Here is a 25,367-nt window from a genome sequence, read left to right as displayed (position 1 = left end):
GAGCACAGCGGCTGTGCTTTCACTTTCACTTTACGGCCGGCAGTCACTGAGTGCGGGAAGCAGACGGCAAGGGACGTGACGGACACCAGATGTAAGTATGTGCCGTTTGTTTTTTTTTAGTTTAACGCTTGTAACCAGGGTAAACATCGGGTAACTAAGCGCGGTCCTGCGCTTAGTTACCCGATGTTTACCCTGGTTACCCAGGGACCTCGGCATCGTTGGTCGCTGGAGAGCTGTCTGTGTGACAGCTCCCCAGCGACCACACTACGATTTACCTACGATCACGGCCAGGTCATATCGCTGGTCGTGATCGTAGGTAAATCGTATAGTGTGACGGTACCCTAAGAGGCAAACATTAGCTATTCAAAATGATCAAAAATCAATGTTTAAGACTAATATAACAACAGTGTATGGTTCTTGACCAACTGAAGAACAAATACATAAATTCCAAATTCAACATATAGACAACAGTCTATCCCTCCTGGCTTACAGAAAATAGACGTGTGGATAATCAAGATAAAATACTGTGTGGTCACACCAGATTTATATATTTTTTATGTTTGGCTGCTATCACACACAGATGCTTTTTATTGCAAAAACCGCATCACCATATTTTGAGAGCTATAATTTTTCCATAGTTTTGCTGACAGTCATGTGAGGGATTGTTTATTGCAAGACGAGTTGACGCATACTGGTATAATTTTTGGACATATGACATTTTTTGATTGCTTTTTATTTCCATTTTTGGGAGGCAGAATGAACAAAAAAAAGTAATTCAATTTTTTTATGCTGTTCCGCATGTAGTAAAATTGATGAGGCAGTTTTATACTTCAAGTCAGTACATTCACAGCAATACCCCATTTATATTCTTTTATGTTTTATTGCTTTCACACAATAAAAACTGTTCTATTAAAAAAAAAATTGCTTTATTATGAGAGCTAACACTTATTTTCCTGCTGATGGACTTGTATGGCGGCTTGTTTTTTTGCAAGACAAGATGACATTTTCAGCTGTACAATTTTTATGTAGATTTTTTTTTATTGTGTATTTTCCACTTTTTGTGCAGCAATGTGATAAAGCATAGTTTTTTTTGCCTTTTTTTGTTTGGCCAATGAGCCAACTTGTGCCCTTTCAAATACTCGTACCTTCCTACACAGACAATAGGAGATATTCTTTCTAGTACAGACCATTTGCTGACCCCCCTCTCAGCTGAGAATACAGGAGCTAAGGATTGACACCTACTTCCTGCAAAAGCCCCTTTGAGCTTACAATTCTGGTATATCCAGTTTCACCCTTTTGTCAACTAAATGTAACTACTGTCTTACTGATTTCCCTTATTATTTATTTCCTTCACACTCTACATGAGTTTTTAGATGATGAAGAAGATATGATTCCCAGGAATAACATTTCCAACATTCTGAACATAAAAAAATGGTTTCTACCCTGTATGAGTTCTCTGATGTGCAACAAGTTTTGAACTCGAACTACAACATTTTCCACATTCTGGACAGGAATATGGCTTCTCTCCTGTGTGAATTCTTTGATGTCTAATAAGATCTTGTCCCTGGATAAAACATTTCCCACATTCTGGACATGAATATGGCTTCTCTCCTGTGTGAATTTTCTGATGTTTAAGAAGATCTGATTTGTAGTTAAAACATTTCCCGCATTCTTGACATGAATATGGCTTCACCCCTCTGTGATTTCTCTGATGTACACGGAACTTTGATTTCTGGTTAAAACATTTCCCACATTCTGGACATGAATATGGCTTCTCACCTGTGTGACCTCTGTAATGTATAATCAAACTTGACTTATGGTTAAAACATTTCCCACATTCTGGACATGAAAATGGCTTCTCTTGTGTGTGGATTCTTTGATGTTTAAGAAGATCTGATCTTTGGATAAAACATTTTCCACATTCTGAACATGAATACGGCTTCTCCCCTGTGTGACTTCTGTAATGTGTAAGCAAATTTGACTTACGGTTAAAACATTTCCCGCATTCTGAACATGAAAGTGGCTTTTCTCCTGTGTGACTTCTGTAATGTGTAAGCAAATTTGACTTCTGGTTAAAATATTTTCCACATTCTGAACATGAATACGGCTTCTCCCCTGTGTGACTTCTGTAATGTGTAAGCAAATTTGACTTCTGGTTAAAACATTTCCCACATTCTGAACATGAAAATGGCTTTTCTCCTGTGTGACTTCGCTGATGCATAAGGAAATGTGATTTCCGGTTGAAACATTTCCCACATTCTGAACATGAATATGGCTTCTCACCTGTGTGATTTCTTTGATGTCTAACAAGTGATGATTTAACCATGAAACATTTCCTACATTCTGGACATGAAAAAGGCTTCTCTCCTGTGTGACTTCTGTAATGTGTAATCAAATTTGACTTGAGGTTAAAACATTTCCCACATTCTGAACATGAAAATTGCTTCCCTACAGTGTGACTTCTCTGATGTCTAACAAGTGTTGATTTAACCATGAAACATTTCCCACATTCTAAACAGGAAAATGGTTTCTTCTCTGTGGGAATTTTTTGATGTTCAACATCACTATTGCAGTTTTCATTTTGCTTAGCAGTCTGTGATGAATCCAAATAGATGACTGATTGAAAAGGCTCCGATGATTGATTTTTGCTATGAAGGGCTGGAGGTATAGCTGGAATAATGACATGCTTTTCAGAGGTATCTGGTTTGACACCACAGTCATCTGCCAAGAATAAAACGGATTTTATTATTTTTCAATATCACTGCTTTATATTTTATATAATTTCTATATACATCATTCTACACAACTCAAAGTATGAAATTATGACCCAAGCCAGTGGTGAGTAACTGTTCTTAGCAGCAGCAGGTGTAAGTTGATGGGAGTAATAGTCCCAAAAGCCCCCACCTGCTGTCATTGTTCGGACTTGAATATAACTCATCGTTCTCCTCTGCTTGTGCCGATCGCCGGCAGAGCAGGGGAGAATGACAAGTGTCTTCAGCACCTGCCCCCGGGGAACAGCGCTTAGGGTATCGTCACACACTGCCATTTCGATCGCTACGACTGTACGATTCGTGACGTTCCAGCGATATCGTTACGATATCGCTGTGTCTGACACGCAGCAGCGATCAGGGATCCTGCTGAGAATCGTACGTCGTAGCAGATCGTTTAGAACTTTCTTTCGTCGCTGGATCTCCCGCTGGCATCGCTAGATCGGTGTGTGTGACACCGATCTAGCGATGCGATCTAGCGATGCGTTCGCTTGTAACCAGGGTAAACATCGGGTTACTAAGCGCAGGGCCGCGCTTAGTAACCCGATGTTTACCCTGGTTACAAGCGTAAAACTAAAAAAAAACAAACAGCACATACTTACATTCTGGTGTCCGTCAGGTCCCTTGCCGTCTGCTTCCCGCACTGTGACTGCCGGTCGTAAAGTGAAAGCAGAGCACAGCGGTGACGTCACCGCTGTGCTGTGCTTTCACTTTCACTTTACGGCCGGCAGTCACTGAGTGCGGGAAGCAGACGGCAAGGGACCTGACGGACACCAGAATGTAAGTATATGCTGTTTGTTTTTTTTTACGCTGGTAACCAGGGTAAACATCGGGTTACTAAGCGCGCTCCTGCGCTTAGTAACCCGATGTTTACCCTAGTTACCCGGGTACCTCGGCATCGTTGGTCGCTGGAGAGCTGTCTGTGTGACAGCTCCCCACCGACCACAATACGATTTACCTACGATCACGGCCAGGTCATATCGCTGGTCGTGATCGTAGGTAAATCGTATAGTGTGACGGTACCCTTACTGTAGCGCTTCTTCCCTTGTGCCAATGCGTGTCACACTGATTACATCAATGTGTATTCACCGTGTGCGGGACGTTTTGTGGCCCATGCTGCTAGTAAACGGATATGTCAGCGTGTTTTGCCCACGGAAACATGGTCCATGGAAACAAGCAAGAGAACCCAGCACCAAAAAGGACTGAACAGTATGCTATAATTTTTGTTTTTCTATTGTGCCCAGAGGGCTGTGTTTTGCTTTAAACACCATGGATTATGCTGTATATAATAAACCCACAGGTGTTTTCAAGTGCATGTGATCCTAAGTCTACCTGAAGGCTTCTACCGAGTGTGGCAACCCCTCACAATATATTATATTTATATTGAGGAAAAGCCGGCAATTCATCTGCTACGTACAGTAGAATCATAGCATGATGCGACAGAATAGAACAGATAGAATAGATTACAAACAGTACATATACATAGAATAGATATAAAGATGTCAGAAACACATACTGTATTTTTCAGATTATAAGATGCTCCAGTTAAGACGCACCCCAAATTTTGAGGAGAAAAAAAGAAAAAAGAAAAAAATTGTTTTCCTAATAAAATGGTGGTGCTTCTTTTAATCCATGCGTCTTATTGCTTACCGGGGGTGGTGGCTGCGGTGAAGCGGGGTCCCAGGGTCACTCCTGGAGGAGGCAAGAGTGGAGCATTGCTGCAGGCTGCAGGCTAGGATGAGGAGTGTTCTGATGTGTGGCACACCACTGCGAGTGTCCGGTGCTGCTGCCGTGCCCTGTGTCTGGCGGTGCTGCGGTAGTCTCTGCTGACATTTTGTGAAAGGCCAGAGGCCCTGGCAGTTCCATGGTTTCCTGTATGGTGGACTCCGGGAAAATGGCCGCCGGGGAGGCAGCGCATGCGCAGATGGAGATCTCGGCACCACGATCTCGGGAGATCTCAGCACTGAAATCTCATCTCCCAAGATCTTGGTGCCGAGATCTCCATCTGCGTATGTGCCCCCCCTGCTGCGGCCATTTTCCCGGAGTCCACCGCACAGGATACCATGGTGGGGGCTCTGGCCTTTAAAAAAAAAAAAAAAAAAGTCAGCAGAGCCCAAAGCAGCACGACCGGACACAGGGCAGCGGCAGCACCGGACACAAGGCAGAGGCAGCACCGGACACAGGGCAGCGGACCGATAAGGTATATACCCATTATAAGACGTACTATTTTCCCCCCAAATTGTGGGGGGGAAAAAAGTGTGTCTTATAATCCCAAAAATATGGTATAATTCATACAGTGTGTATGCAGCTTGTATTTAATTAAATTATTATTTTTCTGAAAAAATAATTACATGGGTTTAATTTTCATAACCTGCAGAGGTAAAGCAGATGGCTGTGGGCTGATGTTTATAGCCTGGGAAGGGGGTAATACCCATGGAGTTTCCCAGGCTATTATCAGCCGAAGTACCATTCATGACCATAGGAGGGAGCTTGCCAACAGAATTCACAACAAGCATGGTGAACATGAGAACTTTCTCACGCTCGTGGTGACATCAGTGAGGTGATGAGAGTTTACCACGAGACACTGAGCACGTACATCTCAGTGTCTCTGCTGGATAGCAGCCTGCCATGTAGATGTAGCAGAGCTAGACCAGTCATGGGACAAATGGATTATTATCTTCTCGGCGGACAGGTGAGGAATATTTATTATTTTAATTCTGTTACAGGAGACATTGCCTTCAGGGGACTGGGCGATGATGTGAGTATGGTTTATTTTAGATTCATAAAAGGAGTCTGTCATTCTTTCAATTAAAGACTTTATTCTTGGTGTGTTTTTTTTAATTCAATTTGAGAATGGGGTTAGTAATGGGGACATCTTATTGACGCCTCTCCATTACTAATCTCTGGGCTTATGTCACCTGACAATACAAAGGTGACATCAATCCCCACCATCACCCCACTTGCCACCGCACCAGGGCAAGTGGAAAGAGCGAGGCTAAGTGCCAGTATTGATGCATCTTATATATGCTCCATTTCTGGGGTGGCTGAGAACTTATGTTTTTAGTCTGAAATGGGGCAAATGTTCATGGTCCATTTGTAGGCTATTAATATCAGCCCGCAGCTGTCTGCCAAGCCATTGCTGGTTATTAATTATAGGGGGACTTTACGTAATTTTTTTGAGGCAGCCCCCCATTTTAATAACCAGGAAAGGCTAAGCATACAGCTGTGAACTGATTTTAATAGCCTGGGAGCTCCATGTGTATTATTCCCTTCCCAGGCTATAAACATCTGCTAATTCTAAATGTGACTGACATCTTTATATCTATCTATCCTATCTATTCTATTTCATTGGGTCACGCTGTAATTTTACTGTATGCAGCAGATGAATTGACGGCTTTTCAAAGAACACGGGTGTGCAAAAAAAAAAAAAAAAAAATAGGACGGCTCTCGCATGGTCCGAGTGCCGTGCGATTATTTCCTCGCACCCATTGACTTGCATCGGCGAGTCTCGTCTGACATACAAGGACAGTCGCAGCTTGCTCATAGAATAACACTGATCAGAGTGCAGTCTGATTTTTTTATCGGATTGCACTAGTCCATTTTCCTCGCCAATCAGTATGAGCCCATAATGTGATTTTTTTTATTCTTAATTTTACTCTATGCAGACAGCGGGAGAGGAATATAACTCTCAACATTGTCCCCTGCTCCCACTGATCGCAGGCAGAGCAGAGGACAATGATGTGAGCTGTCTTCAACAAACAACACTGGGGATCAGCGCAAACAGTACCGTCGATTCCCAGGCACCGGTACATAGTAACATAGTAACATAGTTAGTAAGGCCGAAAAAAGACATTTGTCCATCCAGTTCAGCCTATATTCCATCATAATAAATCCCCAGATCTACGTCCTTCTACAGAACTTAATAATTGTATGATACAATATTGTTCTGCTCCAGGAAGACATCCAGGCCTCTCTTGAACCCCTCGACTGAGTTCGCCATCACCACCTCCTCAGGCAAGCAATTCCAGATTCTCACTGCCCTAACAGTAAAGAATCCTCTTCTAGGTTGGTGGAAAAACCTTCTCTCTCCTCCAGACGCAAAGAATGCCCCCTTGTGCCCGTCACCTTCCTTGGTATAAACAGATCCTCAGCGAGATATTTGTATTGTCCCCTTATATACTTATACATGGTTATTAGATCGCCCCTCAGTCGTCTTTTTTCTAGACTAAATAATCCTAATTTCGCTAATCTATCTGGGTATTGTAGTTCTCCCATCCCCTTTATTAATTTTGTTGCCCTCCTTTGTACTCTCTCTAGTTCCATTATATCCTTCCTGAGCACCGGTGCCCAAAACTGGACACAGTACTCCATGTGCGGTCTAACTAGGGATTTGTACAGAGGCAGTATAATGCTCTCATCATGTGTATCCAGACCTCTTTTAATGCACCCCATGATCCTGTTTGCCTTGGCAGCTGCTGCCTGGCACTGGCTGCTCCAGGTAAGTTTATCATTAACTAGGATCCCCAAGTCCTTCTCCCTGTCAGATTTACCCAGTGGTTTCCCGTTCAGTGTGTAATGGTGACATTGATTCCTTCTTCCCATGTGTATAACCTTACATTTATCATTGTTAAACCTCATCTGCCACCTTTCAGCCCAAGTTTCCAACTTATTCGGTACGTGTGATACTGATGCGGCACATGGTTGTCACACATATGAAACACATATCTCCGAGTCAGACACAATTATTGGCACTTTGCCAAAATTTGCTTTCGGCCATGACTGTATCTATTATGTAGCATTGGATGCTTCTTTCTGTCCGAAGCCGGTAGACTCCTTCTGCGCAGTGTGGCCAGAGTCAGAAGGATGCATCCAGTGTTAATAGAGGTGACAGGGAGGATGACAAGGAGTGTAGCATCGGAGATTGTGGTATGCCTAAGTGATGACCGAATACATGGGGACTTACTGCGAGCTCTGGCGGGACTAGAAGAGGAGTGTTGGGCCGGAGTCAGCGACTGCACATGGCACAATCTCCTGCCCTGTTTTATTAAAGACAAATTCACATACAGTGTCTTAAAACAAAATGGCGCCGATAGCATGGTAGGAGCATGCGCCGACTCCGGCGCCATTTTATTTAAATATTAAAGCAGATAACGCGTAGCAGGGGTGCGGGTGAAAGGTTTATTGTTTTTATTTGTATGTATGTATGTATAAATATTAATCTAAAAAAAGATCCAGTAAGCACGAGGTATAAATCCTCAAAATCATATGAAAAAACCTCAGTCTAAAATGGTATAATTTTATTATTAAAAGCAAGGCAGACAGACACACCTACAAAACCAAAAACAACCAAAAACGTGAAAAAAATGTGCACCAAACGAATAAAAACTAATGGGGAGACCTAGATCACCCTACTCAGGCCACTAGTTTACCCCTGCCTAGCATGTATGTATAAAACAGCAGCCGCGCATGCAGGATGGGGGAACATATATTGGGATGGGGACAAATGCCAGGCTGGTGGAACCTCATACCAGGCTGGGGGAGCATATACAAGGCTGGGGGAGCATATACCAAGACTAATTATTGAACCAGTTCTATGCCCGAATTGAGAGCAGTTTTATTGGTACATTTTTGTGCTCTGTTAACGCCTTCAAGACCTTGCCCTTTTTCGTTTTTGCGTTTCTGATTTTCACTCCTCTTCTTCCCAGAGCCATACCTTTTTTATTTTTCTGTCAATTTGGCCATGTGAGGGCTTGTTTCTTTGCAGGACAAGTTGCACTTTTGAACGACACCATTGGTTTTACCATATCGTGTACTCAAAAATGGGGAAAAAAAAAATTCCAAGTGCGGTGAAACTGCAATAAAGTGCAATTCCACAACGGCTTTTTGGATTTTTTTCTTACCATGTTCACCAAATGCTAAAACTAACCTGCCATTATGATTCTCCAGGTCATTAGGAGTTAAACTTTTATACTTAAAATTTATTTTTTTCTTTTTACTTTTGGCATGCTTCAATAGTCTCCATGGGAGACTAGAAACTGCCATAACACGATCAGCCCTGCTACATGCAGGTGATGATCAGATCGCCTGTATCTAGCAGAATACCTCACTTGCTATGAGCGCCTTCCACCGGGCGGTGCTCACAGCAAGTCGGCAGTGACAACCAAAGAAGTCTCCAGGAGACCCACTGGTTGTTATGTCAACACATCGGTTACCCGCGATCAAGTGACGGAGGGTCACCGATGGACGGATTTCCAGCCCGATGGTCAGAAGCGCGTGTTAAATGCCACAATTCCACCCGCAGATGTTCTGGGCACGTCAGCTGTTTAAAACAGGAAAAGATGTGGGCTCCGGCGGTTTGGACTTGAGGAGTGGACTAAAATACCTTTCAGAGGTGCAGAAGTCTCACTAACAGTTACAGCAATCGTTTGATTGCAGTGATTGCCTCAAAAGGTTGTGCAACAAAATATTACGCTAAGGGTACCATAATTTCTGTCCAGGCCCATTTCATGAGTTTTATTTATTTTTTTTTTAATTCTATTGAAGCATGGTTGAAAAGCAAGGTCTGACTTTCATTTTAATTGATTTTTTACTTTATTTGTTATTACTTTTGTCAGATTCAAGTTGTTTCTGTGACCATTGCGGGTATTTCTTTCATTAAACGAGGGGTACCAACTAGTGATGAGCGAACGTGCTCGCCACTGCTCGTTACTCGCCCGAGTATCACTATGCTCAGTGTACTCGGCGAGCATTGAGCATTTCCGGGATTATTTGGCGGTAACTGGTGTCTCCACCCAGCATTTTTGGCGGATTTTAGAGACCCAATCACGGTGCAGGGATTGTCTGCCAGGCCATGAAACGCCGCAGCCATCTTTGTTGTGGTCGTGCAGTGATTGGCTGGGCCGTACAGCATCATACAGTATAAGAGACCTGGAGCTGTCCTGCTCGCCGCATTCTGTTCCGGATTCAGCGAGAGCTACTGCGGAGATTGGGTCAGAATCGTGGTTTTTAGAGTTAGTGTAGGACTGCAACTCTTAAATCCACAACGCCTGAGAAACCAGGGCTTTTAAGGCTAATTCGTGGGTCCCGATATTGCAGCGCTAGGTAGGCAGGGCATAGCATATCAATATCAGTGCAAGGCCTGCAGGAACTGTATGGGCATACATTGCTCCAACTGCATCCCTCCTAAAGCTCCATAACTGCCTGCTGCTGCAGCTTATTTACTATATACCTAGTTCCTTTTTCATTTTTTCCTTCAAAAACTGACCCCCTCCCCCCAAAAAAAATTCTTCTTTTATAATATATATATATATATATATATATATATATATATATATATATATATGTATGTGTGTGTGTATATGTATGATATATATATATATATATATATATATCATACATATACACACACACATATATATATATATATACACACACATATATATGTATATATATATGCGTGTGCGTGTGTATGTAATATATATATATATATATATATATATATATATATATATATATATACACATACACACACACACTATATATATATATATATATATATATATATATATATATATATATATATATATATATATTTATATTTATTACACACACAGTGTGTTCTGTCAGACTGAGGCTGAGGCCTGTTTATAAATCATAGTCAGGCATACGCAGCATAGTTGTGTGGTAGCCTTGTGCCGGAGAACCACTTTTTTTTGCTGTCTGATACTCTACTTATATACAACACTATTTTGCATAAATTAATTTCACAAAAAAGCCCCCAAAAATTGAATACAATCTGATATGTCAGGCTAAGGCCTGCCTGGTGTTTGGGTTTGAAAAAAATGTAGATTTGCAGGCATACTGATCAGATATTTAGCTACTAATAAATGTATTTGTGTTGAGCATTTGAAATAGTGCAGTAGTCCATTTAAAATGGGCAAGGCAAGGGACAGGGAAGTGGACGTGATGATGGTGCATGCAGAGGATGAGGCCGTGGCCAAGGTGAAAGTGGACAACAACAAAGACCCACATCTCGCTCGACCTTCCTGTCCCAGTTTCTATGGGACCGCAGCACACCACTATTGAAGCCAGAGCAGTGTGAAACTGTTGTTGGTTGGAAAGCTGATAATGCTTCCTGTCACTTAGCCACCACCACCACGTCTTCCACACAGTCAAGTCTGAGTAGCCATGAGTGTGGCCCGGATATTCTTCACCCTGATCCTCCTTCCTCCCTCCATGCCGAGTGCCCTGAGACAACTGATCCCACACTTGGACACTGAAGAGCTGTTCAGATGCCCAAAGCTTTGACCAGCCCCGCGAAGGCGATGGTGGGAAAGTGTTAGAAGAGGTGGACGATGATGAGACACAATTGCCAGAAAGTCAGGAGGAGCACGGTGCGGATGTGGAAGACGAGGTGGTGGATGACTATATGACAGACCCAACCTGGCAGGAGGACATGCAGAGCGAGGGCAGCAGCACACATGGGGAAGGAGGCATTTCACCCCAACAGGCAGGAAGAAGCAGTGTGGTGACCACAGACAGAAGGCGTGCATCCATTCCCCGTAACACCAACATGAGGGAAGTTGCCATTCTAACTGTTAGATCTTCCAGAGTCTGGTTATTTTTTAAAGACTCTGCCGATAACCCCAAACAGGCCATTTGCAGCACCTGCCATGCACGCATCAGCAGGGGTAGCAAAACAACCAGCCTGACTACCACCAGCATGAGCAGGCACATGACAGCAAAGCACCCGACTTTGTGGGTCGAACACCAGGCTCCAGGACCACTGCCTGCAGGTCACACCACTGCTTCTTCCCCTGTTTTGCGTAGAAGCCAATCCCCAGTACACCGTGCATGTGAAGATTCCCCTAGCCCTGCACCTGTTGTGGCCCACAGTCAAGCAGCACTATCATCAAGCCCGTCCACGTCCTTGTCTCAGCACAGCCTTCAGTTGTCTATAACCCAGTCTTAGGAACACAAGTGGAAATACCCAGCCAACACCCCACAGTCCTCATTTCTAATATTTCTCTTCTGCTTGCGCTAGAAATGCTGCCTTTTAGGCTTGTTGAGATGGAAGCCTTCCGCAACCTGATGGCGGCGGCTGTCCCAAGGTACTCGGTCCGCGGTGCCCCTATTTCTCCCGGTGTGCCGTACCGGTATTACACCAGCATATGTCCCACAACATTACCCGTGCCCTCAACAATGCTATTAAGGGAAAGTCCACCTAACCACAGACACATGGACAAGTGCTTGTGGGCAAGAATGGCACATCTCACTGACGGTACACTCGGTTAACATAGTGGAAGCTGGGACCCAGTCGGACCTTGGGATGGAACACATCCTCCCCACACCGAGGATTGCTGGCCCTACGTCAATCAGGGTTGCCCCCACAGTCTACAGCTCCTGCACCTCCTCCTCATCTCTGAAATCAACACATCTGTCAGAAGCTGGAAGAACTGCAGCACTGCCTCAGCCAAGCGGCACCAGGCTGTTCTGAAGCTAATCTGCATAGGTGACAAACCGCACAATGCAGAACAGCGAAACATAGCCTCAAATACATTCTCTCTTTTGGGGAGGTGTATTCTCATGCACCTCTTCACAGCCACACATGGGTATTCGCTTCCAGATCTGGTCTGTTTCTTGTTATCCTCCTCCTTATCCTCATCATCCAGATCCACTAGATGACCAGGGTGAACGTGGTCTGTACTGTTATAGGCGGGTGCATTTTTGGGAAGGGGGCTGTGATGGCATTATTTTATTTAGTAAAGAAAGGACCCCACATTGGGGAATTGGGCATTACATTACATTACACTGGGCCTACTTCTTAACTCTGTCTCCTGCAATGTGTCCTTTACCTGCCACTAGATCACCAGGGTGAACATGCTCTGTACGGTGAATTTTCGGCAAGGGGGCTGTGATGGCACTATTTTATTTAGTAAATAAAGGACCCCACATTGGGGAATTGTTTGTCATCTCATGCCCTCCATTACAAGTCTCAGAGACCCACACCCCTACATTGGGCCTACTTCTTAATCTCTGTTTCCTGCAATGTCTCTTCCATATCTCCGACGACATGACCTGGGTGAACGTATTCTGTACTTTTATAGGCCACAGAAATTTGAGCAAGGGCGGCTGTGATGGCAATAGTATATTTTTAAAAAAGGTACCCCCCATTGGTGAAACCACATCCTTGTTGGCAAAGAATTCTTAACATTTGTGTGCCTTAAAGGGAACCGGTCACCCCCAAAATCGAAGGTGAGCTAAGCCCACCAGCATCAGGGGCTTATCTACAGCATTCTGGAATGCTGTAGATAAGCTACCGATGTATCCTGAAAGATGAGAAAAAGAGGTTAGATTATACTCACCCAGGGGTGGGGTCCTGCTGCAGTTCGGGTCCGATGGATGTCGCGGTCCGGGGCCTCCCATCTTCTTATGATGACATCTTCTTCTTGCATTCACGCTGTGGCTCTGGCGCAGGCATACTTTGTCTGCCCTGTTGAGGGCAGAGCAAAGTACTGCAGTGCACAGGCACCAGGCCTCTCTGACCTTTCCCGGCGCCTGTGCACTGCAGTACATTGCAGGGGGTGGACTGGGGTCCCAGGCATCAAGTCACCCTGATCATGGGTAAGCAACTTTGCAATTAGCGGTACTTTGTCTCTCTTATATTTATTTCCTGCGGGGATGGCACTTTGCCATTATGGAGACTCAATATTAATAGTGCAAACTTGTGTGGTGTCTTTTATGGGATTAGATTAAATTAAAGCCTGTCACTAATACATAGGGCTAACATCATAATTAATTGCACAAATGAGTAGTGCTTTGTACTAGTACCATGATGATATTTATTGTGAATATATCTTTCTATGCCTTGGACCCATGTGTGGTTTACTAGGGTCTTTTCTCCTTGTTTGTATTCTATATTACTTTGAATTATTTTGTAATTTTTTTCATGTACAATAAAATATTTTTCTATTGATTTTACTATAATGTATGAACTCCATTTTTTGGCTATTTGTAGGGTTGTTAAATGTTACGATGACATTTCCCAGTGAATGCATTTGTAGTGGTTGAAAGCAATGTTAAAGCTGAAAAACCCTTCAAAAACGCTGCATCTGAACTAAGCCTAAGTGGGGGAGGAAATTTTCGGTCTGGGGTTAAATATTTGGCCTTACAGGCAAGTCATTAACCTGCAAAGCATGTACCTTGACATATTTCCTAGCAAAACCCGTTTTGGTTTTGTTTTCGTGTGTTTTTTATTGCACCGGGAAAAAATGGCATGAATCTCGAAAATTAATGTTTACAGCTGTGAACTAGGAGTCCGGAATGCTTCCAGGGGCGATCCCCATGATGTCCCTGTGTCTTTTGAGCAGTGTTTCCATCATTTTCAGATGTTTTTAAACCTTAAAAGGACCCCCGGGGGGGATTGCGGTAAAAATACTCGGGTCTCCCATAGACTTACATTGGGCTCGTTGTTCTGGCCGAGTACTCGAGTATTCCAATCTGCTCGACCCGAGCAATGAGCACCCGAGCATTTCAGTGCTCGCTCATCACTAGTACTAACAATTTTGATCACGTGTATAATTACAGTAGAATCTGTGATTTCTCAGCATTTGGTGGTCACTACTCACCTGGGTAGTCATATATAGGAATCACTCCTTTACACCTCTCATCACCCCTCACATATGTCTCTGTAGTATTAATATGGGTCAGATCTTCACCCTGAAACAAATATTGTAAAAGTCACAGACAGATGGAGAAGTCCCATCTATGATCAGCTCTAATCCTGCCATCTCCACCGTTCTCATTACACAAGTATAAAACATATAATACTGGTGGATAAAACAAGACTGAGGACAAGACCTTCACAGCCGTCTACACATCATAGGGGAGATCTCATGACACCTTCTCTCCATCTACCTGATGATCCCGAGGAACATAGCGATCTTCTTGTTTACAGTCCTCTGGAAGAAGAGGATGAGGACATCTCTCTTGTGTTGTCCTCTTACTGGATAGAACTGGAGGAAACACATACATGGACTGAATTCATTCTTTACATACAGATAATTATAGGTCGTGTGTATTTAGTCCTGTCTATTACCTGGAGATGCGATGGGCTGGGGAACCTCCATCATGACCTCCTTGTACAGGACTTTGTGTCCTTCTAAATACGCCCACTCCTCCATGGAGAAATAGACGGAGACATCCTGACACCTTATAGGAACCTGACACATACAATGATACTGTCATCCCCCCGATCCTTTCATAGCGTTACTGTATAATGTCCCAGCATTCCCAGCAGTGTCACCTCTCCAGTCAGCAGCTCAATCATCTTGTAGGTGAGTTCTAAGATCTTCTGGCCATTGATGTTCTCATGTATCAGGGGGTGAGGTGGAGGTCCCGTGACTGGGCTCAGGGGTCTTCCCAATCCCTCAGACACAGGGTCCTGACAGCGCTCACTAGAGGTCTTCTTCACTACCGTGTAATCCTGGTTATGGAGAGACAAATGAATAAATCTCACTACAGACATTTCCAGAGTCCTCACCTCTCCAGTTCTGTCCATCTGTTATTCCCATAGATAAGAATGATGTAATGTGACGTCATCAGAATCTCTCACCTCTCCAGTAAGTTGGATGAGGATCTCTAGGGTGAGGTGTAATATACTCTCCGCCATCTTGTCCGTAGCCATCTATTAAAGTTGAAAGTAGATTTTCTAGAAGATAATTGCTATACCGATTGTATTTGCCAGGTTCCTAAATGGAAGGAAGATCAGCTGATGAAGAATCATACAAAATACCATGGGAAAACAAGATACAGGAGCAGTGATGTTGGTATAGTGTAAGGACATGTGCACACTAGAGATGAGCGGTGTTTGAGTCGAACTGTTCGCCAATTTCAAATTCGAGCTGTTTTGGGCAGTGTTCGCGTTGTTCATCGAACTAGAACAATTTGCTTAAAAGTCGGCTGTTCGAGTTTCTGTTCGTTCACCAAAAGCCTAACTTGATTTGCACATTAAAACTGTTTATCATTGTTAATAGACTGTTTCAGTGTATAGTGGGCGGGGGATAGATCTGTGCTGAAATAACGCCGATCTCCATTTTTTTTTCTTTCTTGCATTTACAGTGGGGCGGTGCAGTCTCTCAGCCTATCAGCAGTGTTTGATGAGGGGATTGGGTGGGGACTAGGAATAGGTCAGAGGTGTGGCGGACTGTATTTTTTTTTTTAATGAACTTAAATGTATGTACATTCCGGCAGCCAATCAAGGTGCAGAAACCATCAACAACGTCATGACACAAGGGCTTCTGTCACTGGCTGCTAAAGTCAAATGTCCCTTTCCATATAAAAAGCAGACATGTTTTGCTGGTGCCATTTTCTCAGTTTAACAGCACAGCGAGGCCGTTCCTGCAAGTTAACTTGTCATTGTCAGGACTCTGGATTCCCTGTTTATACTGTGGTGCTGTAGTACCCTTTTCCAAGATGCTGCTTGTTGCCTCTCTTCTGCTCATGTGATCCTCCTTCCCTGTCTTTATAAACCCGGTTTGCCTTCCAGTCCTCACTTGTGTTTTCTGCTAGAATTCTAGGCTTTATGTTACAAGAGACTTTCCCTCTCCAGAAAATCCGGCTTCACCTTTTTAAGCAAATCTCAGCTCGCAGTGGAGCTTGTGCTACAAGCTGACTGTCTGTGTTACTCTGCATCTGCTACAGCCTGCCTGCTAGGATACGTAAGCTCAGCCGCTATAGCTAATCTCGACGGTATTCAGTGCCAGTATAGTTGACTCTTCTGGACTCGTAACTGTGCACGGTTTCCGGACTCTTATTTAGAGACTCCCAGCCCTGGTATGAACTGTGTCTTCTAATCTGCATTTCCCAGTGAAGGCTTTGCCCATGAGACTTAGCCTGCAGCACAGCTGCAAATGAACTACTCCTAAGCTCACCCTGTTTGCTGTGTTTACCTGAACTGTTGCTCACGTGCTGCGCCCATGTTTATTCATATAGATACAGACAGCCTGCAGCAGAGCTGCAAATTAACTACTCCTAATACCACCCTGTTTGCTGTGATTGCCTTAAACTGTTGCTCATACGTTGCACCTATGTTTGAACAATACAGACTTGACACCGTACTCTGGTTCAGCTGCCTTATTTGTCTCAAGCCAAGAGGTTCCTGAGTGTGCCACTATAACTGTTACAGTCATATATTTAGATAGGATCCTGTCCTGTGTGAGATAGACCTTCCAGCATCAAACTCGTTTATGCTACTAGTGTTGTGCAGGCCGTAGTCCACATTTCCTGCTCAAAATAGTTTGGGCTAATACTGGATTGCAGTCAGGACTCAGGAGGCCCCATTTGCCAATCCAAATCTTTTGGGCTAACACTGTTTTGCAGTCAGGACTCCGGAGGTCACATTTACATATCAAAATCTTTTGGGCTAATATTAGTGTGCAGGCATGAGTTCACATTTCCTAATCAAAATTGTTTGGGCTAATACTCTCGTGCAGGCACCAGGCCTCATTTCATAATCCAAATAGTTTGGGATAATAGTCTGGTGCAGACACCAAACCTCATCTCACCCAGAGTACAAATGGTATAATTGTGCAGCATGGATGCATGGGGATGGAGCAGCATTGATCAGTAACAGTAGGATGAGTGACAGGTGTAGGCTTGGTGCTATGAGAACCTTGCCAAATTCAGGCAACAAACATGAAGGAGAACAAACTTTGACTCCACACATTTACAAAATTAGAGACAGACACCACTAAAGTGTCATATCAATTTCCCCAAAGTAGAAATAGTATAATGGGCTCTAACACCCCTTCCACTATAGGCAAGCCACCAGATGGAGGCAATTGAGTCTCCACATTTGCAAAAATTGTTAGTAACATCAGAAGTAGTAGCAACAACAACAAGCACAAACAAAGGAATCACACACTGCAATAATGCAAGATCAATGCGGCAAATTAAAAACTGCCTTAAGGCCTAGTCTGCCCAGTCTGTGACTGGGGTGCTAAAGTCATTGGCGATCCATGACTTATTCATCTTGATGAAAGTTATGCACCCTCTAAGAGAATGCTGGCTGATGAGAATGGCAAAACCTCCAAGGAGTGAACTCCCTCCACTCATTCATTTTTGAAGAACAAAATGCAAAAGGGTCCAAATTCCAACTGAAAGTATTAATATTGAGCTCGAGATAATCCTGCACCAAGCTCTCCAGTCATTCACAAAGTGTCAGACATGCACTCTGTTCTGCTGGTGCATGTAGTGGTCTAAAAAAGTGTGAAATGACTCACAGAAATTGGTTATGCCACTTGCACCGCTGCTGCGAATGTTCTTGGACGTTTCCAGGGTTGGAACTCTTGAGTGCATCACCGCTATAGTGTTCCTGACTGCTGTCTTGGGGAAAACCACTCTTAAGATTGTGTACAAGCGTCTGTCGATACTTCAGCAGCATATGCGCATCCCTTGACAGGGGGTAAGCATCTGGCAAAATGCACTCTTGTACTGTGGTTCTAACAGAGTAGCATTCCAGTAGTGAGTACTATTTCTAATCCTAATACGGGCATCATGATGCAGAAAATAGAGCAAGAATGTGCTAATATGTGGGGTGCTTCCATGAGGTCCGAGTCCATTGTGTCTTAGGCTTCTTTTAGACTTGCCATGGCTTTGCAGCCCCATTAGATTTCTATGGGGCTGCAAAAACGGGCCACAATAATTCCACGGTGCGCCGTATGGCTGTGGGGTACGTATTTACGGCCGTGAAAAAAGATCGAGCCTGCTCGATCTTTTTCACAGCTTACAGACATGGTCCCCATTGAAAATCAATGAGGCCTCAAAAACAATGAAAGTTTGTTTTGTGGTGCACCGTGACTGGTTTTGCAGACCGCCGTTTCCCCCCCCCCCCCAATACTTTTGCTATAGTATTGGGAACCAGAAAAACAGCGATCTGCAAGTTTTTTGTGGCCCGTTATTGTGGCAGACCGTGAAAATTGCGGTGATCTGGCCCGCAAAACAGGCCTGCAATAATGGGCCGCAAAAAACACGGTAAGTGTAAAAGAAGCCTTAGGGACAAGGTAATGCTCAACCTTGCTTCCTATGCCCCTTATGCAGATAGCGGCAGATAACGTGAATGGGTCATTCTTTTTGGTCTAAAAAAAGGCCCAGGCTACGCAACCCTTGCCAGCCCATGCAAACTGCAGACCCGAGACTGAGTTGTGGCAGAGGAAGCAGAGCTTCATGTGGTTGCATTACTCCATGTCTGTGCAGCAAACTGCAACGTAACATCATCTTCCTTCCCCCTCCTTTGTTGAGCTACTCAGCTGCGTGCCTCTTGGTTCACACCAAGTGGGATCTACAACCTAATCCTCTCTGTTCTCCCACTCCTCACCCTGAGAATCACACTCCTCCTCTTCCTGCAAAGTACAGTCCACATGTGCCTCAGGTATCTGCCTCTCATCAAGATCACCTCCACCCATCACCTGGGGTTAACGTCTAGTGACAAGGGTCTGGATTCTGCTCGGATCCCACTTAGTCCGGCCCCGGATACAACTGAAAAACTGAATCTTTGGAGCAGACCTCTAATGCCTATGGAATAGCATGTGTGAACAGCTCTGCAGTTTCGCATATCTGTGGTTCCCCACAGTCAGTTAAACAGTTGGAGACTGAGGACTGTACTGTGTGTGATGTTAAGGTAGAGGAAGAGGAGGCCACTTGATGAAGCCCTTGCCATCAACTGAAGCACATGCTCTCTCTGGCCCTCATCTATAAGGTGTAGATGAGGGCATCCCGCAAGCTCTCTGCCTCGAGGTAACCCTGGACTCTGATCTCTCCTGTCGACAACTCAAAAGTATTTCCAGGATTCATACATTCCTTAATCAAGAATGCGCAAAAACCCTAGGCCATGCACTCATCTCCTGCCTTGACTATCTCCTAACAGTCTCACACCCCTCTAATCTATCCTAAACTCTGCTGCCTGACTAATCCACCTATCTCCCACTATTTACCAGCCTGTCCATTCCATCACTAGATCCTCATTACCCAGAGACTCCAGTTCATAATCCTAACCATGGCATACAAAGCCATCCACAACCTGTGTCCTTCATACATCTGTGAACTAGTCTCCCAGTACATACCTGCACACAACCGCCAGTCCTCACAAAATCTCCATCTCTACTCTCCTGTTATCTCCTCTTCCCACAAACACAAACTAGATTTCTCCATAGCACTCTCTACTCTGGAACTCTTTACACCAACATATCAGACTCTCACCTACCGTGGGAACCTTCAAAAGGAACCTGAAGAACCACCTCTTACGAGAAGCATACGACCTACAGTAACCATCATGCCACTGCACAAGCAGATCTACCCTAACTTATTGTTTCCTCACCCAGCCCTTGTAGACTGAGCCCCCACGGGCTGGGTGTGACTGCTAAAGAAAGGGAGTCGAGTAACACGTCCACTAACATAAGTTGTCAAAAAGTTGCGCAAACATACTATTTCTACTGTGGGGAAATTGACGCCACTTAAGTGGTGTATGGCAATAATTTTTTGAAATGTTGGCACTCCAAGTTGGGTCTACATCATGTGTGTCGCCTGTAGCAGTGAGGCTCCTAGGCCTGCACATACTTTCAGTCAACTACCCGTGTTACTATCTTTACATTTTTCTACCAAACTGATGTTTCTGCCATCTGAGTGTGGCTGGGGAAAAAAAAAAACTGTTTGAGCTGTTGCATGAGATATCAGGGCTCCCAGCACAGCAGGCCTACACCAATCTCTCACCCACCTCGTCTAAATTGAAACTTCAATTCCAAGCTGTAACTGCTGCCCCAGACCCTGATACCTCATGCATGGAGCATGGTTGACTGCTGCTGTGCCATCAAATTTCTACTGTGGATCAATTGCTGCCACTTTTCCTGGTGTCTGCCCCTAATTTGAGATGTTTGGGAAGCTTTTTTTTCCCCCATTAAAGAGTTGTCTTAGCATTTGGGTTTGCCTCTCACTGAATAGTGTTCGGATATGTTGACTGAATTGTTTGGCCAAAATCAGGACGTTAGACGAACTCAACATTGAAAGGTTCTCTCATCTCTAATGGGGAGCAATGGCTGGAAGATGCGGCCTCCTCCGGAGCGTCTGTGATTCTTTATTTAGATGAAGAACAAATGAAAGAAAACAGCATATAATGATAGAGGAAAATGAGGAGCCTCCAGCACCGACCTCCACCCTCAGAGTCGCACTCCACATAGAGAATAATGGAGCCTCCAGCACCGACCTCCACCCGCAGAGCCACACTCTACATAGAGAATAATGGAGCCTCCAGCACCGACCTCCACCCGCAGAGCCGCACTCCACATAGAGAATAATGGAGCCTCCAGCACCTACCTCCACCCGCAGAGCCGCACTCCACATAGAGAATAATGGAGCCTCCAGTACCTACCTCCACCCGCAGAGCCGCACTCCACATAGAAAATAATGGAGCCTCCAGCACCGACCTCCACCCACAGAGCCGCACTCCATATAGAGAATAATGGAGCCTCCAGCACCGACCTCCACCCGCAGAGCCGCACTCCACATAGAGAATAATGGGGCCTCCAGCACCGACCTCCACCTGCAGAGCCGCACTCCACAGAGAATAATGGAGCCTCCAGCACCGACCTCCACCCGCAGAGCCGCACTCCACATAGAGAATAATGGAGCCTCCAGCACCGACCTCCACCCGCAGAGCCGCACTCCACATAGAGAATAATGGAGCCTCCAGCACCGACCTCCACCCGCAGAGCCGCACTCCACATAGAGAATAATGGAGCCTCCAGCACTGACCTCCACCCGCAGAGCCGCACTCCACATAGAGAATAATGGAGCCTCCAGCACCGACCTCCACCCGCAGAGCCGCACTCCACATAGAGAATAATGGAGCCTCCAGCACTGACCTCCACCCGCAGAGCCACACTCCACATAGAGAATAATGGAGCCTCCAGCACTGACCTCCACCCGCACTCCACATAGAGAATAAAGGAGCCTCCAGCACCGACCTCCACCTGCAGAGCCGCACTCCACATAGAGAATAATGGAGCCTCCAGCACCGACCTCCACCCGCAGAGTCGCACTCCACATAGAGAATAATGGAGCCTCCAGCACCGACCTCCACCCGCAGAGCCGCACTCCACATAGAGAATAATGGAGCCTCCAGCACCGACCTCCACCCACAGAGCCGCACTCCACATAGAGAATAATGGAGCCTCCAGCACCGACCTCCACCCGCAGAGCCGCACTCCACATAGAGAATAATGGAGCCTCCAGCACCGACCTCCACCCGCAGAGCCGCACTCCACATAGAGAATAATGGAGCCTCCAGCACCGACCTCCACCCGCAGAGCCGCACTCCACATAGAGAATAGTGGAGCCTCCAGCACTGACCTCCACCCGCAGAGCCGCACTCCACATAGAGAATAATGGAGCCTCCAGCACCGACCTCCACCCGCAGAGCCGCACTCCACATAGAGAATAATGGAGCCTCCAGTACCTACCTCCACCCGCAGAGCCGCACTCCACATAGAAAATAATGGAGCCTCCAGCACCGACCTCCACCCACAGAGCCGCACTCCATATAGAGAATAATGGAGCCTCCAGCACCGACCTCCACCCGCAGAGCCGCACTCCACATAGAGAATAATGGGGCCTCCAGCACCGACCTCCACCTGCAGAGCCGCACTCCACAGAGAATAATGGAGCCTCCAGCACCGACCTCCACCCGCAGAGCCGCACTCCACATAGAGAATAATGGAGCCTCCAGCACTGACCTCCACCCGCAGAGCCGCACTCCACATAGAGAATAATGGAGCCTCCAGCACCGACCTCCACCCGCAGAGCCGCACTCCACATAGAGAATAATGGGGCCTCCAGCACCGACCTCCACCCGCAGAGCCGCACTCCACATAGAGAATAATGGAGCCTCCAGCACCGACCTCCACCCGCAGAGCCGCACTCCACATAGAGAATAATGGAGCCTCCAGCACTGACCTCCACCCGCAGAGCCGCACTCCACATAGAGAATAATGGAGCCTCCAGCACCGACCTCCACCCGCAGAGCCGCACTCCACATAGAGAATAATGGAGCCTCCAGCACTGACCTCCACCCGCAGAGCCACACTCCACATAGAGAATAATGGAGCCTCCAGCACTGACCTCCACCCGCACTCCACATAGAGAATAAAGGAGCCTCCAGCACCGACCTCCACCTGCAGAGCCGCACTCCACATAGAGAATAATGGAGCCTCCAGCACCGACCTCCACCCGCAGAGTCGCACTCCACATAGAGAATAATGGAGCCTCCAGCACCGACCTCCACCCGCAGAGCCGCACTCCACATAGAGAATAATAGAGCCTCCAGCACCGACCTCCACCCGCAGAGCCGCACTCCACATAGAGAATAATGGAGCCTCCAGCACCGACCTCCACCGCAGAGCCGCACTCCACATAGAGAATAATAGAGCCTCCAGCACTGACCTCCACCCGCACTCCACATAGAGAATAAAGGAGCCTCCAGCACCGACCTCCACCCGCAGAGCCGCACTCCACATAGAGAATAATGGAGCCTCCAGCACCGACCTCCACCCGCAGAGCCGCACTCCACATAGAGAATAATGGAGCCTCCAGCACCGACCTCCACCCGCAGAGCCGCACTCCACATAGAGAATAATGGAGCCTCCAGCACCGACCTCCACCCGCAGAGCCGCACTCCACATAGAGAATAGTGGAGCCTCCAGCACTGACCTCCACCCGCAGAGCCGCACTCCACATAGAGAATAATGGAGCCTCCAGCACCGACCTCCACCCGCAGAGCCGCACTCCACATAGAGAATAATGGAGCCTCCAGTACCTACCTCCACCCGCAGAGCCGCACTCCACATAGAAAATAATGGAGCCTCCAGCACCGACCTCCACCCACAGAGCCGCACTCCATATAGAGAATAATGGAGCCTCCAGCACCGACCTCCACCCGCAGAGCCGCACTCCACATAGAGAATAATGGGGCCTCCAGCACCGACCTCCACCTGCAGAGCCGCACTCCACAGAGAATAATGGAGCCTCCAGCACCGACCTCCACCCGCAGAGCCGCACTCCACATAGAGAATAATGGAGCCTCCAGCACTGACCTCCACCCGCAGAGCCGCACTCCACATAGAGAATAATGGAGCCTCCAGCACCGACCTCCACCCGCAGAGCCGCACTCCACATAGAGAATAATGGGGCCTCCAGCACCGACCTCCACCCGCAGAGCCGCACTCCACATAGAGAATAATGGAGCCTCCAGCACCGACCTCCACCCGCAGAGCCGCACTCCACATAGAGAATAATGGAGCCTCCAGCACTGACCTCCACCCGCAGAGCCGCACTCCACATAGAGAATAATGGAGCCTCCAGCACCGACCTCCACCCGCAGAGCCGCACTCCACATAGAGAATAATGGAGCCTCCAGCACTGACCTCCACCCGCAGAGCCACACTCCACATAGAGAATAATGGAGCCTCCAGCACTGACCTCCACCCGCACTCCACATAGAGAATAAAGGAGCCTCCAGCACCGACCTCCACCTGCAGAGCCGCACTCCACATAGAGAATAATGGAGCCTCCAGCACCGACCTCCACCCGCAGAGTCGCACTCCACATAGAGAATAATGGAGCCTCCAGCACCGACCTCCACCCGCAGAGCCGCACTCCACATAGAGAATAATAGAGCCTCCAGCACCGACCTCCACCCGCAGAGCCGCACTCCACATAGAGAATAATGGAGCCTCCAGCACCGACCTCCACCGCAGAGCCGCACTCCACATAGAGAATAATAGAGCCTCCAGCACTGACCTCCACCCGCAGAGCCGCACTCCACATAGAGAATAATGGAGCCTCCAGCACCGACCTCCACCCGCAGAGCCGCACTCCACATATATGGCGGCTCTGTGCGCACAGGACCTGTGATGAGGTCACAGGAGGGGAGGAGTCAGGGGTCACATGATCATGGGCCTCAGTATATCTTAAATGCTAGACTGTATAGACTCCTTCCATTACGAGGCTGAAGTTGGTTTCTTATTCGTCAGTTTGTTATTCGGCAATTTTTTCTTTTCTGTTTTTTTATAGGTTTAACAACAAAAACTAAGCATCACAATAATAAAAGACAATGCAGCGAGGAGCCCTGATGTGAATACACTGAACAACAGCTACAAAAACAATAAAACTGGCACAAAAATGGGCATCAAAGGGGGCACCAAAGAGCGCTGAAGAAAGGGTTAAATGCCTTTGGGCCACTGATCTCACACTGCAGACATATAGAAAAGGGCGCCCCACATCAAAACCAGTTAACTCCAGCCTGGCCCAAATGGGTTCTGGGCATCATTTTTACACATTTGAATAAGTAACTGATGTTTTTAAGGGGTTAAATGCCTTTGGGCCTCTGATTTGACACTTAAAATACACAGATATTGATGCCCTGCATCAAACCCAGATCCCTCCAGCCTGGACAAAATGGGTTCTAGGCATCAGAACTGGCATCAAAGTGGGCAAACAGCCCATTTTCACAGATTTGAATAAGTAACTCATATATTTAAGGGATTAAATGCC

General features: G+C 46.2%; 1 protein-coding gene across 1 annotated transcript; it reads right to left on the bottom strand.

The window, feature by feature from the left end:
- Nucleotides 1-563: 563 nt before the first annotated feature.
- LOC138663156 (zinc finger protein ZFP2-like) lies at nt 564-24,729 on the bottom strand. Its single transcript, XM_069749302.1, has 7 exons — nt 24,615-24,729; nt 15,382-15,517; nt 15,073-15,252; nt 14,866-14,989; nt 14,685-14,782; nt 14,396-14,486; nt 564-2,721 (listed from the first exon to the last, which is right to left on the bottom strand). The coding sequence occupies exons 2-7, from the start codon at nt 15,451-15,453 to the stop codon at nt 1,439-1,441; spliced, it is 1,848 nt and encodes a 615-aa protein (XP_069605403.1). The 5' UTR covers nt 15,454-15,517; nt 24,615-24,729; the 3' UTR covers nt 564-1,438.
- Nucleotides 24,730-25,367: the final 638 nt, after the last annotated feature.

Source organism: Ranitomeya imitator, chromosome 2, assembly GCF_032444005.1.
Source record: "Ranitomeya imitator isolate aRanImi1 chromosome 2, aRanImi1.pri, whole genome shotgun sequence".
In the NCBI taxonomy this organism is placed as follows: Eukaryota; Metazoa; Chordata; class Amphibia; order Anura; family Dendrobatidae; genus Ranitomeya; species Ranitomeya imitator.
The sequence above is the reverse complement of the archived record's forward strand: the minus strand, read 5'-3'. Positions and strand labels throughout refer to the sequence as shown.

Excerpts from the sequence above, each read along its gene's own strand:
- LOC138663156 (XM_069749302.1), bottom strand. The coding sequence starts at position 15,453 with ATGGCTACGGACAAGATGGCGGAGAGTATATTACACCTCACCCTAGAG. Across the intron at positions 14,990-15,072 it reads TTGAGCTGCTGACTGGAGAG|GTTCCTATAAGGTGTCAGGA; the intron begins GTGACACTGCTG and ends TGTATGTGTCAG. Across the intron at positions 14,487-14,684 it reads ATGTTCCTCGGGATCATCAG|GGTGAAGATCTGACCCATAT; the intron begins GTAGATGGAGAG and ends TATTTGTTTCAG.